The sequence below is a fragment of the Mobula birostris genome, chromosome 6 (genome assembly GCF_030028105.1).
Source record: "Mobula birostris isolate sMobBir1 chromosome 6, sMobBir1.hap1, whole genome shotgun sequence".
Classification (NCBI taxonomy): Eukaryota; Metazoa; Chordata; class Chondrichthyes; order Myliobatiformes; family Myliobatidae; genus Mobula; species Mobula birostris.
Window position 1 is genome coordinate 98,909,240 of NC_092375.1, and position 14,652 is coordinate 98,923,891.

At 42.6% G+C, this 14,652-nt stretch overlaps 1 protein-coding gene across 14 annotated transcripts in view; it reads left to right on the forward strand.

Annotated features, from left to right (window-relative positions):
* Window positions 1-14,652, forward strand: part of lrch1 (leucine-rich repeats and calponin homology (CH) domain containing 1) — a 397,317-nt gene that overhangs the window by 154,706 nt on the left and 227,959 nt on the right. For all 14 annotated transcript variants that reach the window (XR_011886381.1, XR_011886379.1, XR_011886383.1 and 11 more), the window contains one exon: window positions 14,376-14,506. Coding sequence is in view for 8 of the 14 variants with exons in the window: in XM_072260925.1 (XP_072117026.1) it covers window positions 14,376-14,506 (131 nt within the window). In the remaining 6 variants the exon portion in view is untranslated. The remainder of the gene's footprint in view (window positions 1-14,375; window positions 14,507-14,652) is intronic.

Sequence of the window (14,652 nt, forward strand, 5' to 3'; positions counted from 1 at the left end):
CGGAAAAGCTGATGAAGGTTTCAAATCTCTTACTAGCTCTTCTTTCAGTTAGTCCTGACGAAGGGTCTCAGCCCGAAACGTCGACTTATACCTCTTCCTATAGATGCTGCCTGGCCTGCTGCGTTCACCAGCAACCTTGATGTGTGTTGCTTGAATTTCCAGCATCTGCAGAGTTCCTCGTGTTTGCAAGGTCACTATACAGGCGTTTGGAGTCCCTCATAATACTATACATCTCTATCAAGTCCCAACTCCACTCCAAGGAAAACAAGCTCAGCAACTTCAGTTTCTCATAACTGAAATGTTCTGTTCCAAGCAACATTTTGGTAAATTTCCTCTACATCTTCTCCAGTGCAATCATGTACTACTTATAGTGTGGTAATACAGTACTGCAATATGGCTTAATCAGAGTTGCAAATTGGTTTCCATGCTTTTATATGTTGTACCTCAGCTAATGAAGGTCTATATCCCATATGCTTTCTTCATTACCTTGTCCTTTCACCAGTATAGATTGATGAACTAGTATACCAAGGTCACTGGTCAGCAATACTTGCTGTGATCCAAATCATTCATGGTGTATGTCTAACTTTATTAGATCTTCCCAAAATGTGTTGGGAAGATGTCCCACATTAGGCTTAAATTCTATCTGCTATTTTTCAGCTGAACCTACCAGCTAACAAATATTAGTTTGACCCAAGAGTTCAATATAACCATCAATTTTCATGTCACCTAAAAACCTATTAATCATACCTCTGACATTCACGCCTAATTCATTAACGTGTATGATAAACAATAAGTGTCCCAGCACCAATCACTGTGGTTTACCACAAGTCACAGGCTTTCAATTACTAAAGCAAACCTCCACCATCATCCTGTGTGTTATAAAACTGAAATTAGCTCCCATTTGCAACCTTGACTTGAATCCTATGGGCATGAATTTTTTTGGACCATCCTTATTAGAGCTGGAGTTGGATGATGGTCTGTTGGAGAGTGGGAAAGGGGCTTGCTTTCCTCGTGTGGTTTTGTTGCTGCTGTTCGTGTTGTTCTGCGGAACATTGTGGACATGCTATTTTGGCGCTGGAATGTGTGGCAACACTTGTGGGCTGCCTCGAGCACATCCTTAGATGTATTGATTGTTAACACACTTCACTGCATGTTTTGATGTACATGTGATAAATGCATCTGAATCTGAAGTCCATGGAAACTGCATCACTGCACTGCCCTCATCAATATGCTCTATGACCTTATCCATCAAATTACTTCAACAGTATCTCCCATTAACCAACTGTCTGGTCACTTCTTGTTTTTCCAAGAGTAGATTAATCACAGATACTGCCTGACCTGCTAAGCTCCTGCAGAAACTCACTTTTGCTCCAGACTTGCATCTGCAGTCTTGTATGTCTCAGCTAAGGATTAATGCTCTTCCTCAGAATTTTGTCCCAAGAATTTCCCCACCACTGATGTTAGATACACTGGCCTATGGCTGCCTGGTGTCCCTATAGATTCTCTTGATAACATTTGCTGAACTCCAGTCATGTGGCACCGCACCTCAATAGTATAAACCTCTTGTACTATACAATAGACTCTTGACCTCAAAATCTACCTCGCCATGGTTTTGTACTATATCGTCCGCCTGCACTACACTTCCTCTGTGGCAGTAACACTATATTTTACATCTATTAATGACTTTCCTATGTGCTACCTCAATGTATTGATGTGGTAAATTTATCTGAATTACACAAAGATATATTCTCACTGTTATAACTCGTGAAATTTGTTGTTTTGCAGCAGCAGTACAGTACAACACATCTAGTCTTCCTCTCTAGTCACAAGAATACATAAATAAATAAATATGTATTAAGTAACACAGAAAGAGAACAAAAATAGTCAGGTGTTGTTCATGGATGCTTCAGTAATCTGATGGTGGAGGGGAAGAAAGTGTTCTTAAGATGTTGAGTGTGTGTCTTCAGGCTCCTGTACCACCTCCCTGATGGTGGTACTGGGAAGAGGGGTCTTCAGGCTCCTGTATCTCCTCCATGATGGGGATAATGGGAAGAGGCCATGTCCTGGGAGGTGGGGTCCTTGAGGGATGGATGCCACCTTTTTGAGGCCTCACCTTTTGAAGATGTCCTTGATGCTAAAGAGGCTAGTGCCCATGATGAAGCTGTATGGATGGGAGCCTTGCTTTCTTCAATCTTCTTATGAAGAGGTGCCACTGCTGTGCTTTCTTGTTCATGGAGGTGATATTAAGAGACCAGGTGAGGTTCACCATGATGTGAGCTCCCAGGAACTTGGTGCACTTAACCCTCTCTGTGGAGGATCATGTATTCACAGAGGGGGTTGGTTCATGTAATCACAGAGGGGGTTGGACCTTTCTGAAGTCTACAGTGGTTTCTTCTCCACGTTCAGGCTTAGGGTGGTCTCACACCAATCCACCAACCGCTCCACTTCCTCTGTATACTCTATTTCGTCATGGTTCTTGATAAGGCCAACGACTGCAAGCTTGATAACACAGTTTGAGCTGGAACCCGCGACACAGTGATGTGTCAGCAGTGGGTTGAGCACACAGCCTTGGGGAGTGCCAGTGCTTAGTGTAATCTAATGAGAGATGTTGCTTCCCACACGGACTGACTATGCCCTTACTGTTAAGAAGTCCAGTATCCAATTGCAGAGGGAGGTGTTGAGACCCAGCAAGGCCTGTTTCCCCACCAGTTTCTGGGGCATGATGGTGTTGAATGCCAAAATGAAGTTGATCAACAGCAGTCTCAAGCCTTGCTCAGGCAGTGTTCTAGTACTCTCGTCCTTTGCCTCCTACAGCTGCCAGGGCTGTATCAGACCCTGGTGATTTATTCTGCTTTATATCCACTAAGTTATTTTGGACCTCCTTTTTTTATGTTATCATGGACTAGAATATCCCTGTCCTGAAGTCTGTGACTACAATTATTGCTCCTTAGTGAATGCTGATTAGATGTAATCATTTAGTATCTTGCCCATGTCCTCTGGATCCATGAACAGATGCCCCTTGAGTCCCAAAAGACATCTGTTACCTTCTTCTTCTTAATATACATGTCAAATGTTTTGGGATTTTCCTAAATTTTCTCTGTCAGTGATATTTTGTGGTCCCTCCTAATTTATCTTTTTAAGTAGTATCATAGCATAATACAGGTTGGAACAGGCCTTCGGCGTGACTGGTCCATGCTGATCACAGCATCCTCCCTTCTAGTTCCGTTGCTTGCATTAACTCTATAATACTCCAATCCCCTCCCCACCATATCCATATAACCATATAACCATATAAAAATTACAGCATGGAAACAGGCCATCTCGGCCCTTCTAGTCCGTGCCGAACTCCTACTCTCACCTAGTCCCACCGACCTGCACTCGGTCCATAACCCTCCATTCCCTTTCTTTCCATATATCTATCCAATTTAACTTTAAACAACAACATCAAACCTGCCTCAACCACTTCTGCTGGAAGCTCGTTCCACACAGCCACCACTCTCTGAGTAAAGAAGTTCCCCCTCATGTTACCCCTAAACTTTTGCCCTTTAACTCTCAACTCATGTCCTCTTGTTTGAATCTCCCCCCTCTCAATGGAAAAAGCCTATCTATGTCAATGCTATCAATCCCCCTCATAATTTTAAACACCTCTATTAAGTCCCCTCGCAACCTTCTTCGCTCCAAAGAATAAAGACCTAACTTGTTCAACCTTTCTCTGTAACTTAGGAGATGAAACCCAGGCAACATTTTAGTAAACCTCCCCTGTACTCTCTCAATTTTATTGACATCTTTCCTATAATTCGGTGACCAGAACTGTACACAATACTCCAAATTTAGCCTTACCAATGCCTTATACAATTTCAACATTACATCCCAACTCCTATACGCAATGCTCTGATTAATAAAGGCCAGCCTACCAAAAGCTTTCTTCACCACCCTATCCAGATGAGATTCCACCTTCAAGGAACTATGCACCATTATTCCTAGATCCCTCTGTTCTACAGCATTCTTCAATGCCCGACCATTTACCATGTATGTCCTATTTTGATTAGTCCTACCAAAATGTACTACCTCACATTTTTCAGCATTAAACTCCATCTTCCATCTTTCATCCCACTCTTCTAACTGGCCTAAATCTCTCTGCAAGCTTTGAAAACCTACTTCATTATCCACAACACCACCTATCTTAGTATCATCTGCATACTTACTAATCCAAATTACCACCCCATCATCCAGATCATTAATATATATGACAAACAACATTGGATCCAGTACACACATCAAAGTTGCTGGTGAACGCAGCAGGCCAGGCAGCATCTCTAGGAAGAGGTACAGTCAATGTTTCGGGCTGAGACCCTTCATCAGGGCTAACTCAAAGAAGAGCTAGTAAGAGATTTGAAAGTGGGAGGGGGAGGGGGGAGATCCAAAATGATAGGAGAAGACAGGAGGGAGAGGGATGGAGCCAAGAGCTGGACAGGTGATTGGCAAAAGGGATATGAGAGGATCATGGGACAGGAGGCCCAGGGTGAAGATAAAGGGGGAGGGGACCCAGTACAAATCCCTGACGCACACCGCTACACACCGTCCTCCAATCTGACACACAGTTATTCACCACTACTCTTGGGCGTCTCCCATTTAGCCACTGCTGGATCCATTTTACTACTTCGATATTAATGCCTAACGATTGAAGCTTCCTAACTAACCTTCCGTGTGGAACCTTGTCAAAGGCCTTACTGAAGTCCATATAGACAACATCCACCGCTTTACCCTCGTCAACTTTCCTCGTAACCTCATCAAAAAATTCAATGAGATTTGTCAAACATGACTTCCACGCAGAAATCCATGTTGACTGTTCCTAATCAGACCCTGTCTATCCAGATAATTATATATACCATCTCTAAGAATACTTTCCATCAATTTACCCACCACTGACGTCAAACTCACAGGTCGATAATTGCTAGGTTTACTCTTAGAACCCTTTTTAAACAATGGAACCACATGAGCAATACGCCAATCCTCCGGCACCATCCCCATTTCTAATGACATTTGAAATATTTCTCTCAGAGCCCCTGCTATTTCCACACTAACTTCCCTCAAGGTCCGAGGGAATATCTTGTCCGGACCCGGAGACTTATCCACTTTTATATTCCTTAAAGGCGCCAGTACTTCCTCTTCTTTAATTGTCATACTTTTCATAACTACCCTTCTTGTTTCCCTTACCTTACACAATTCAATATCCTTCTCCTTAGTGAATACCGAAGAAAAGAAATTGTTCAAAATCTCCCCCATCTCTTTTGGCTCCGCATATAGCCGTCCACTCTGATTCTCTTAGGGACCAATTTTATCCCTCACTATCTTTTTGCTATTAATATAACTGTAGAAACCCTTTGGATATATTTTCACCTTAATTGCTAAAGCTGCCTCGTATCTTCTTTTAGCTTTTCTAATTACTTTCTTAAGATTCTTTTTACATTCTTTGTATTCCTCAAGCACCTCATTAACTCCAAGCTGTCTATATTTATTGTAAATCCCTCTCTTTTTCCGAACCAAGTTTCCTATATCCCTTGAAAACCACGGTAATCCCAAACTTTTAACCTTTCCTTTCAACCTAACATAAAGATCCTGTACCCTCAAAATTTCACCTTTAAATGACCTCCATTTCTCTATTACATCCTTCCCATAAAACAAATTGTCCCAATCCACTCCTTCTAAATCCTTTCGCATCTCCTCGAAGTTAGCCTTTCTCCAATCAAAAATCTCAACCCTGGGTCCAGTCCTATCCTTCTCCATAATTAAATTGAAACTAATGCCATTACTAATGCCTTCACTAAGGAGGACATAAATAATCTTCCAGAAATAGTAGGGGATGGAGGGTCCAGTGAGATGGAGGAACTGAGGGAAATACATGTTAGTAGGGAAGTGGTGTTAGGTAAATTGAAGGAATTAAAGGCAGATAAATCCCCAGGGCCAGATGGTCTGCATCCCAGAGTGCTTAAGGAAGTAGCCCAAGAAATAGTGGATGCATTAGTGATAATTTTTCAAAACTCTTTAGATTCTGGACTAGTTCCTGAGGATTGGAGGGTGGTTAATGTAACCCCACTTTTTAAAAAAGGAGGGAGAGAGAAACCGGGGAATTATAGACCGGTTAGTCTAACATCGGTGGTGGGGAAACTGCTAGAGTCAGTTATCAAAGATGTGATAACAGCACATTTGGAAAGCGGTGAAATGATCGGACAAAGTCAGCATGGATTTGTGAAAGGAAAATCATGTCTGACGAATCTCATAGAACTTTTTGAGGATGTAGCTAGTAGAGTGGATGGGGAGAACCAGTGGATGTGGTATATTTAGATTTTCAAAAGGCTTTTGACAAGCTCCCACACAGGAGATTAGTGTGCAAACTTAAAGCACACGGGGTAAGGTATTGGTATGGCTAGAGAATTGGTTGGCATACAGGAAGCAAAGAGTGGGAATAAATGGGACCTTTTCAGAATGGCAGGCAGTGACTAGTGGGGTACCGCAAGGCTCAGTGCTGGGACCCCAGTTGTTTACAATATATATTAATGACTTAGATGAGGGAATTAAATGCAGCATCTCCAAGTTTGTGGATGACACGAGGCTGGGCGACAGTGTTAGCTGTGAGGAGGATGCTAAGAGGATGCAGGGTGACTTGGATAGGTTAGGTGAGTGGGCAAATTCATGGCAGATGCAATTTAATGTGGATAAATGTGAGGTTATCCACTTTGGTGGCAAAAACAGGAAAACAGATTATTATCTGAATGGTGTGGCCGATTAGGAAAAGGGGAGGTGCAACGAGACCTGGGTGTCATTATACACCAGTCATTGAAAGTGCGCATGCAGGTACAGCAGGCGGTGAAAAAGGTGAATGGTATGCTAGCATTCATAGCAAGAGGATTCAAGTGCAGGAGCGGGGAGGTACTACTGCAGTTGTACAAGGCCTTGGTGAGACCACACCTGGAGTATTGTGTGCAGTTTTGGTCCCCTAATCTGAGGAAAGACATTCTTGCCATAGAGGGAGTACAAAGAAGGTTCACCAGATTGATTCCTGAGATGGCAGGACTTTCATATGATGAAAGACTGGATTGACTAGCCTTATACTCGTTGGAATTTAGAAGATTGAGGGGGGATCTTATTGAAACGTATAAAATTCTAAAGGGATTGGACAGGCTAGATGCAGGCTAGATGCACGATGATGGGCAAGTCCAGAACGAGGGGTCACAGTTTGAGGATAAAGGGGAAGCCTTTTAGGACCGAGATTAGGAAAAACTTCTTCACACAGAGAGTGGTGAATCTGTGGAATTCTCTGCCACAGGAAACAGTTGAGGCCAGTTCATTGGCTATATTTAAGAGGGAGTTAGATATGGCCATTGTGGCTAAAGGGATCGGGGGGTATGGAGGGAAGGCTGGTACAGGGTTCTAAGTTGGATGATCAGCCGTGATCATACTGAATGGCAGTGCAGGCTCAAAGGGCCGAATGGCCTACTCCTGCACCTATTTTCTGTTTCTATGTTTCTATCCCATGTTTAATGAAGGCCATCACACCTTACACTTGCGTAACAACAAGAAAGAAGGGATGGGTAGGAAAGTAAAGGGCTGTCGAGGAAGGAATCTGACAGGAGAGAAGAGTATACCATATGTGAAAGGGAAGGAGGAGGTGATAGGCAGATGAGAAAGGTAAGAGACTAGTGTGTGGAATTGAAGAAGGCGGGAGAGGAGGGAATTCTTTTTATCGGAAGGAGAATTCGATATTCCTGCTATCTGGTTGGAGACTACCCAGAAAGAATATAAATTGTTGCTCCTCTACATTGAGGGTGACCTCAGCATGGCACAAGAGGTGGCCATGGACCTACATGTTGGAATGGGAATTAAAATGTTTGGCCACTAGGAAATTCTGCTTTTGGCGGATGGAGCGGAGGTGCTCGATGAAGCAGTCCTTCAATTTACGATGGGTCTCACCAACGTAGAGGAGGCCTCAGGTGCACCAGACTCAATAGATGACCCCTGTAGATTCACAGGTGAAATATTGCCTCACTGAAAGGAGTATTCAAGGCCCTGAACAGAGGTGAGGGAGGAGGAGAATGGGCAGGTGTAGCACTTTGGCCGCCTGCAGGGATAAGTGCTCTGAGAGGGATATTAATGGGGAGGAGCGAATGGACAAGAGAATCATGGAGGGAGTGATTCCTGCAGAAAGTAGAGTGGGGGAGGTAAAGATATGTTTGGTGGTGGGATCCCTTTGGAGGAAGTTGTGGAGAATAGAGTGGAGTGCTTGAGACTTTGGCTAAGGTAAATTCTTGGTAAGTTTCATTCTTTTTTTCTTTGCCTGTTAGTGCATAGATGATATGGTGTGAATGGATTCAGGTCAGTGGTGTGTCCTTCATGTCAGATGTGGGAATTCTTGGAGACTTCCAGTCTCCCTTCTAACTGTCTATGTGAGGTACATCGAGCTGCAGCTCCTTACCGATGGTGTTAGAGAACTGGAGCTGCATCAGCTCATACAGGATAATGAGGGTATGAGGAGATAGGAGTGACTATCTAGCTGTAGATCTAGGAGGCAGGCAGCTGAGTCAGGAGAGGGTAAGGGAGTAGACAGACAGTGCACAGTATCGCTTTGGCCATGCCCCTCAATAGACAAAGTACCGCTTTGGTTACCGTTCAGGGCAATGACTACCACGGAAAAGCTGCAGTGACTCAGTCTCTGGCACTGAATATGGCTCTGTGGCTCATTAGGGAAGGAGGGAGAAGAAGAGTGGTAGGGGATTCCATATAACTATGAAGCAGAAAGCAGATTCTGTGGACATGTTAGAGACACCTGGATGCCAGGGTCAGGGATGTCTCAGATTTGGTGCATGGCTTTCAAAAGTGTGAGGGTGAACAGCTGAAAGGGAGGAAGTCCTGAAGGGAGAAAATAGAAATTTCGGCGGAAAGCTGAAAAGCAGGACCTCTGGGGTAGTAATCTCTGGATTGCAGTCAGTGCCATGCGCCAGTGAGGGCAAGAGTAGGATGATTTGGCAGAAGAAGTATGGCTGAAGAATTCGTGCAGGAGACAGAGTTTCAGGTTTCTCGATCATTAGGATTTCTTCTTGGGAAGGTATGGCGTGTACAAAATGACAGGTTACACCTACATCCGGCGGTGGGGGGGGGCAATATCCTTGTGGGCAGGTTTGCTAGAGCTGTTGGGGAGGGTTTAAACTAACTTGGCAGGGAGATGGGAACCGGAGAGGATGGGGCAGTTTTTTTTTGTGCTACTTATTTCAGCTTAACTATTTAATAGGCAAGTGTATACTTACTGTAATTCAGTTTTTTTTCCTCTAGGTTTATTTATCATGTATTTCATTGTACTGCTGTCGTAAAGTTAACACATTTCATGACATTTGCCGGTGATATTAAATCTGATTCTGAACTAGATGCAATGTGCAGTGAAACTGTGAAGAAGTACAGACAAATAATAGAGCAAAATTGCAGTCAGGGTGTTGAGTTAAAGTGTTCAGGGAGCCAAAATCAAAAAGAATGATGAATACAGGACTGAAGGTTTATACTTCAATGCACACAGTATACAGAATAAAGTGGTGATCTTGTAACGCAGTTAGAGATTAGCAGGTATGACATTGTGGGCATCACTGAGTTGTGGCTGAAAAAAGATCATAGTTGGGAGTTTAACTTTCAAGGATACACATTGTATTGAAAGTTCAGGCAGGTAGGTAAGGGGGTGGGGTGACTCTGTTGGTAAAAAATGAAATCAAGTCATTACAAACAGGTGGCAATGGATCGGAAGATGTCAAATCCTTGTAGGTAGAGTTAAGAAATTGCAAAAATAAAAAGACCCTGATGGGATTTGTATACGGACCTCCGAAAAGTAGGCAGGATGTGGATTACAAATTACAACAGGTGATAGAAGAGGCATGTAAAAAGGGTAGAGTTACAATAGTCATGGGGGATTTCAATATGCAGCTAGATTGGGAAAAGCAGGTTGGTGCTGAATTTGTAGAATGCCTGTGAGATGACTTTTTAGAGCAGGTTGTGGTTGAGCCCACTAGGGGATCGGCAATTTTGGATTAGGTGTTGTGCAATGTGCCAGATTTGATTAGGGAGGTTAAGGTAAAGGAATTCTTAGGTGATAGTGATCATAATATAATAGAATTCACCCTGCAGTTTGAGAAGGACAGGCGAAAATCAGATGTATCAATATTACAGTAGAGTAAAAGGGAATTAAAGAGGCATGAGAAGAACTGGCCAAAGTTGATTGGAAGGGGACACTAGCAGGGATGTTGGCAGAACAACAATGGCTGGTGTTTGTGGGGGAAATTTGGAAGAGGCAGCAAAGATGCATCCCAAAGATGAAGAAGTATTCTAAAGGGAGGACGAGGAAACCGTGGCTGGCAAAGGAAGTCAAAAACAGCTTAACAGCAAATGGGAGGGCATATAGTATAGCAAAAATAGTGGGGAGTTAGAGGATTGGGGAGCTTTTAAAAACAACTAACAACAAAAGAGAGCGAAGATTAAATATGAAGATAAGCTAGCCAATAATATAAAATTTCTTTCAAACATCACCAGATTCTGAATAGTTCCAGAGGACTGCAAAATTGCAAATGTCACTATCCTCTTTAAGAAGGGAGGGAGGCAGAAGAAATGGAATTATACACCAGTTAGCCTGACCACAGTGGCTGGAAAGCTATTGGAGTCTATTGTTAAGGATGAGGTTTTGGGGTACTTGCAAGCACATAATAAAGTAGATTGAAGTCAGCATGGTTTCCTTAGGGGAAATTTTGCATGACAAGCTGTTGGAATTATCTGAGGAAATAACAGTCAGTGTACAAAGGAGAGTCAGCGGCTGTTGTTTACTTGGATTTTCAGAAGACCTTTGATAAGGTGACACACATGAGGCCTTGGTGAGACCACACCTGGAGTATTGTGTGCAGTTTTGGTCCCCTAATCTGAGGAAAGACATCCTTGCCATAGAGGGAGTACAAAGAAGGTTCACCAGATTGATTCCTGGGATGGCAGGACTTTCATATGATGAAAGACTGGATCGACTAGGCTTATACTCTCTGGAATTTAGAAGATTGAGGGGGGATCTTATTGAAACGTATAAAATTCTAAAGGGATTGGACAGGCTAGATGCACGATGATGGGCAAGTCCAGAACGAGGGGTCACAGTTTGAGGATAAAGGGGAAGCCTTTTAGGACCGAGATTAGGAAAAACTTCTTCACACAGAGAGTGGTGAATCTGTGGAATTCTCTGCCACAGGAAACAGTTGAGGCCAGTTCATTGGCTATATTTAAGAGGGAGTTAGATATGGCCCTTGTGGCTAATGGGATCAGGCGGTATGGAGGGAAGGCAGGTACAGAGTTCTGAGTTGGATGATTAGCCATGGTCATACTGAATGGCAGTGCAGGCTCGAAGTGCCGAATGGCCTACTCCTGCACCTATTTTCTATGTTTAACAAGTTAGGAGCCCATGGTGTTACAAGGAAGGCACTAGCATGGATAGAAGATTGGCTGACTGGCACGAGGCAAAGAGTGGGAATGATGGGGGCCTCTTCTGGTTAGCTGCTGCTGACTAGTGTGCAGCAAGGGGCTGTGTTGGAACAACTTCTTTTCACGTTATAGGTCAATTGTTTGGATGAAGGAATTGAGGGCTTTGTGGCTACATTTGTGGATGATATGAAGAAAGATAAAGGAACAGGTAGTGTTGAGGATGCAGGGTGTCTGCAGAAGGACTTAGGCAGATTGGGGGAATGACCTACAAAGTGGCAGATGGAATATAGTATTGAAAAATATATGATCATGCACTTAGGTAGAATGAATAATTTTGTGAACTATTTTCTAAATGGGGAGAAAATTCAAAAAATCAGAGGTGCATATGGGTCTTGGGAGTCCTCATGCAGAATTCCCTGAAGGTTAACTTGCAGGTTGAATCTGTATTAAGGAAGGCAAATGCGATGTTAGTATTCAATTCACGAAAACTGGTATACGAAAGTAAGGATGTAATACTGTGGCTTTATAAGAAATTGGTCAGATGCACTTGGAAGATTGTGAGCAGCTTTGTGCCCCTTACCTAAGAAAATATTGACAGGGTCTTGATGAGTTACACAAGAATTATCCCAGTAATAAAAGGGTTAACATATGAGGAACATTTGATGATCTGGTCTTTACTCTCTGGAGTTTAGAAGAATGAGGGAGATCTTATTCAAACCTATTGAATATTGAAAGGCCCAGACAGAGTAGATGTGGAGAGGATGTTTCCTACAGTGGGGGAGTCTAGGACCAGAGGGCACAGCCTCAGCATTGAGGGGCATGCATTTTGAACAGAGATAAGTAATAGGTTCTTTAGCCAGAGGATGGTGAATTTGTTCAATTCAGTGCCAGAGATGGCTGTGCAGGCGAAGTAATTTGGTATATTTAAGGTGGAGGTTGATAGGTTCTTAATTAATCAGGGTCTTAAAGGTTACGGGGAGAGGGCAGGCTAATGGGGTCGAGAGGGATAATAAATCAGCCATGATGGAATAGCTTAGCACACTCATTTGCATAACCAACTCATTCCATTCATCAATCTAGTGAATCTATATTCACCAAAATCAAGGAGAGGCATATCCTTCCAGTCACTTTGGAAGCTCCCATTTTTCCCACCAACTATTTCCTTGGGTTGCTCTTGTGAGTAACTCGGTGAGCTTTTTGAAAGTACGTCAAAGGTGTATATGTGAAAAGTTCAGAGGTGGTGGTTTGGTATTGGCTTGATGATGCATCTGGTGATTTATTGCTGGGCAGCAGTTTGTTTGCTGAAGTCATTAGTAATATTGAAGCACTACTGTTGTTAGCCCTACAGCTGTGAATCAACGTGAGGTTATTTGATCTTGTAATATTGTACAGGTGGCCCCCGTTTCCGAACGTTCACTTTATGACACCTCGCTGTTACGAAAGACCTACATTAGTTACCTGTTTTCGCTAACAGAAGGTGTTTTCACTGTTACGAAAAAAGGCAGCGCGCGTCCAAACAGCCAACCTCCTCTCCCGGAACTGCATTCTAGCTGACATTGCTTAAATATGTGCTTCATCTTGATTTATCTTGATTTATTTTCTGCATCCGTTAGCAAGATGAGTTCTAAGGTATCGGAGAGCTCATGAGGGTGTTACACTTAGCATAAAACTGGACATAATTAAGCGTTTCGATCGTGGTGAACGAAGTAAGGACATTGTCCGCGCGTTGAACTTGCCTGCGTCCACCATTTGCACTATTTATACGCAGAGAGAAAGGATTTTGAAAGCTGCCGATGTTACTGTTGGTTCTGCTTGTAGCAAAGTGGTCTCTCTTAGTTGGCATCCAATAATGGATAAAATGGAAAGTCTATTGCTTGAGTGGATTGATGGGTGTACAAAGCGTGGTGTTCCATTAAGTTTTCTTATACTTAAGGAGAAATTAGTCAGTCTTTTTAATAAGCTGAAATAGAAAGCACTGGATGATGATGATGAAAATGTTGCAAAAGTGGAATTTAAAGGTAGTCATGGGTGGTTTGATCGATTTCTGAGGCGAGGGCAGCTTCATAGATTAAGCAGTGGTCCCCAACCTCCGGGCCGCGGACCAATACATTGCCGCGAAGAATGCAGTGGTGCAGCGGTAGTCAGAATGCACCCAGCACACCTTTAAGAAAAAAGCCAAAATAAGCCAGCTAATTAATTAGGTGCCACCCGGCGCGTAAATGTCAGCCCAGATTGGAGGTGATTGCCGATTGCGTCAGGTGGTTATTCGTATAAGCAAGTGTTTAACTGTGACGAAACTGCAATTTTCATCCAATTCCAATTTATTGGAGTCTTCCTGATTCAGGTAAGTGAAACTACACTGTATATACATTATTTCTACTTTATATAGGCTGTGTATTTTTATGTGTTATTTGGTATGATTTGGCAGCTTCATAGCTTAAAGGTTACTGGAGAGAGTGTTTCTGCTGAGAGTGCTTCCGCGAGATTTTCGCTGTGCTAGACAGTGCTGCAGAAAAGTATTTCTACTTTATATAGGCTGTGTATTTACCATATCATTCCTGCTTTTACTATATGTTACTGTTATTTTAGGTTTCATGTGTTATTTGGCATGATTTTGTAGGTAACTTTTTGGGTCTGGGAATGTTTCAAATTTTTAAAAATTTTTTCCCATATTAATAAATGGTAATTGCTTATTCACTTTACGGCATTCCAGCTTATGAACTGTTTCATAGGAACGCTCTACCTTCAGATAGTGGGGGAAACCTGTATTAAAAGTAGATTAACTTATTCTGACCTTGTTGTTTTTGTTTTAAAACACAGTGCTGATGTTACATTTATCTTTTTTTGCAAATGCATTCTAAGGAGCACAAGTATTCTTTGTTTAGATCTGCATAAAGGGTAAAGTGCACGTATTCAAGTACCTGAACATAGAAGCACGTAGAACTGATAAGACTGCAGAATGCCTTTATCAACCGCCAATGGAGAAGGCCTGTGTTCCACAACTTGTTTCTGGGAGGTAAGTTTGAAATGCATTGTATGTCTTCCTGAGACCTGTTCTTTAATGTGAAATTTATGAATACCTCTTTGCATAATCCTACAATACAAAATAATATGTTTAGACTAATTAATGCCCAGAAAAGGACTATTTATTTATGTGCCAGG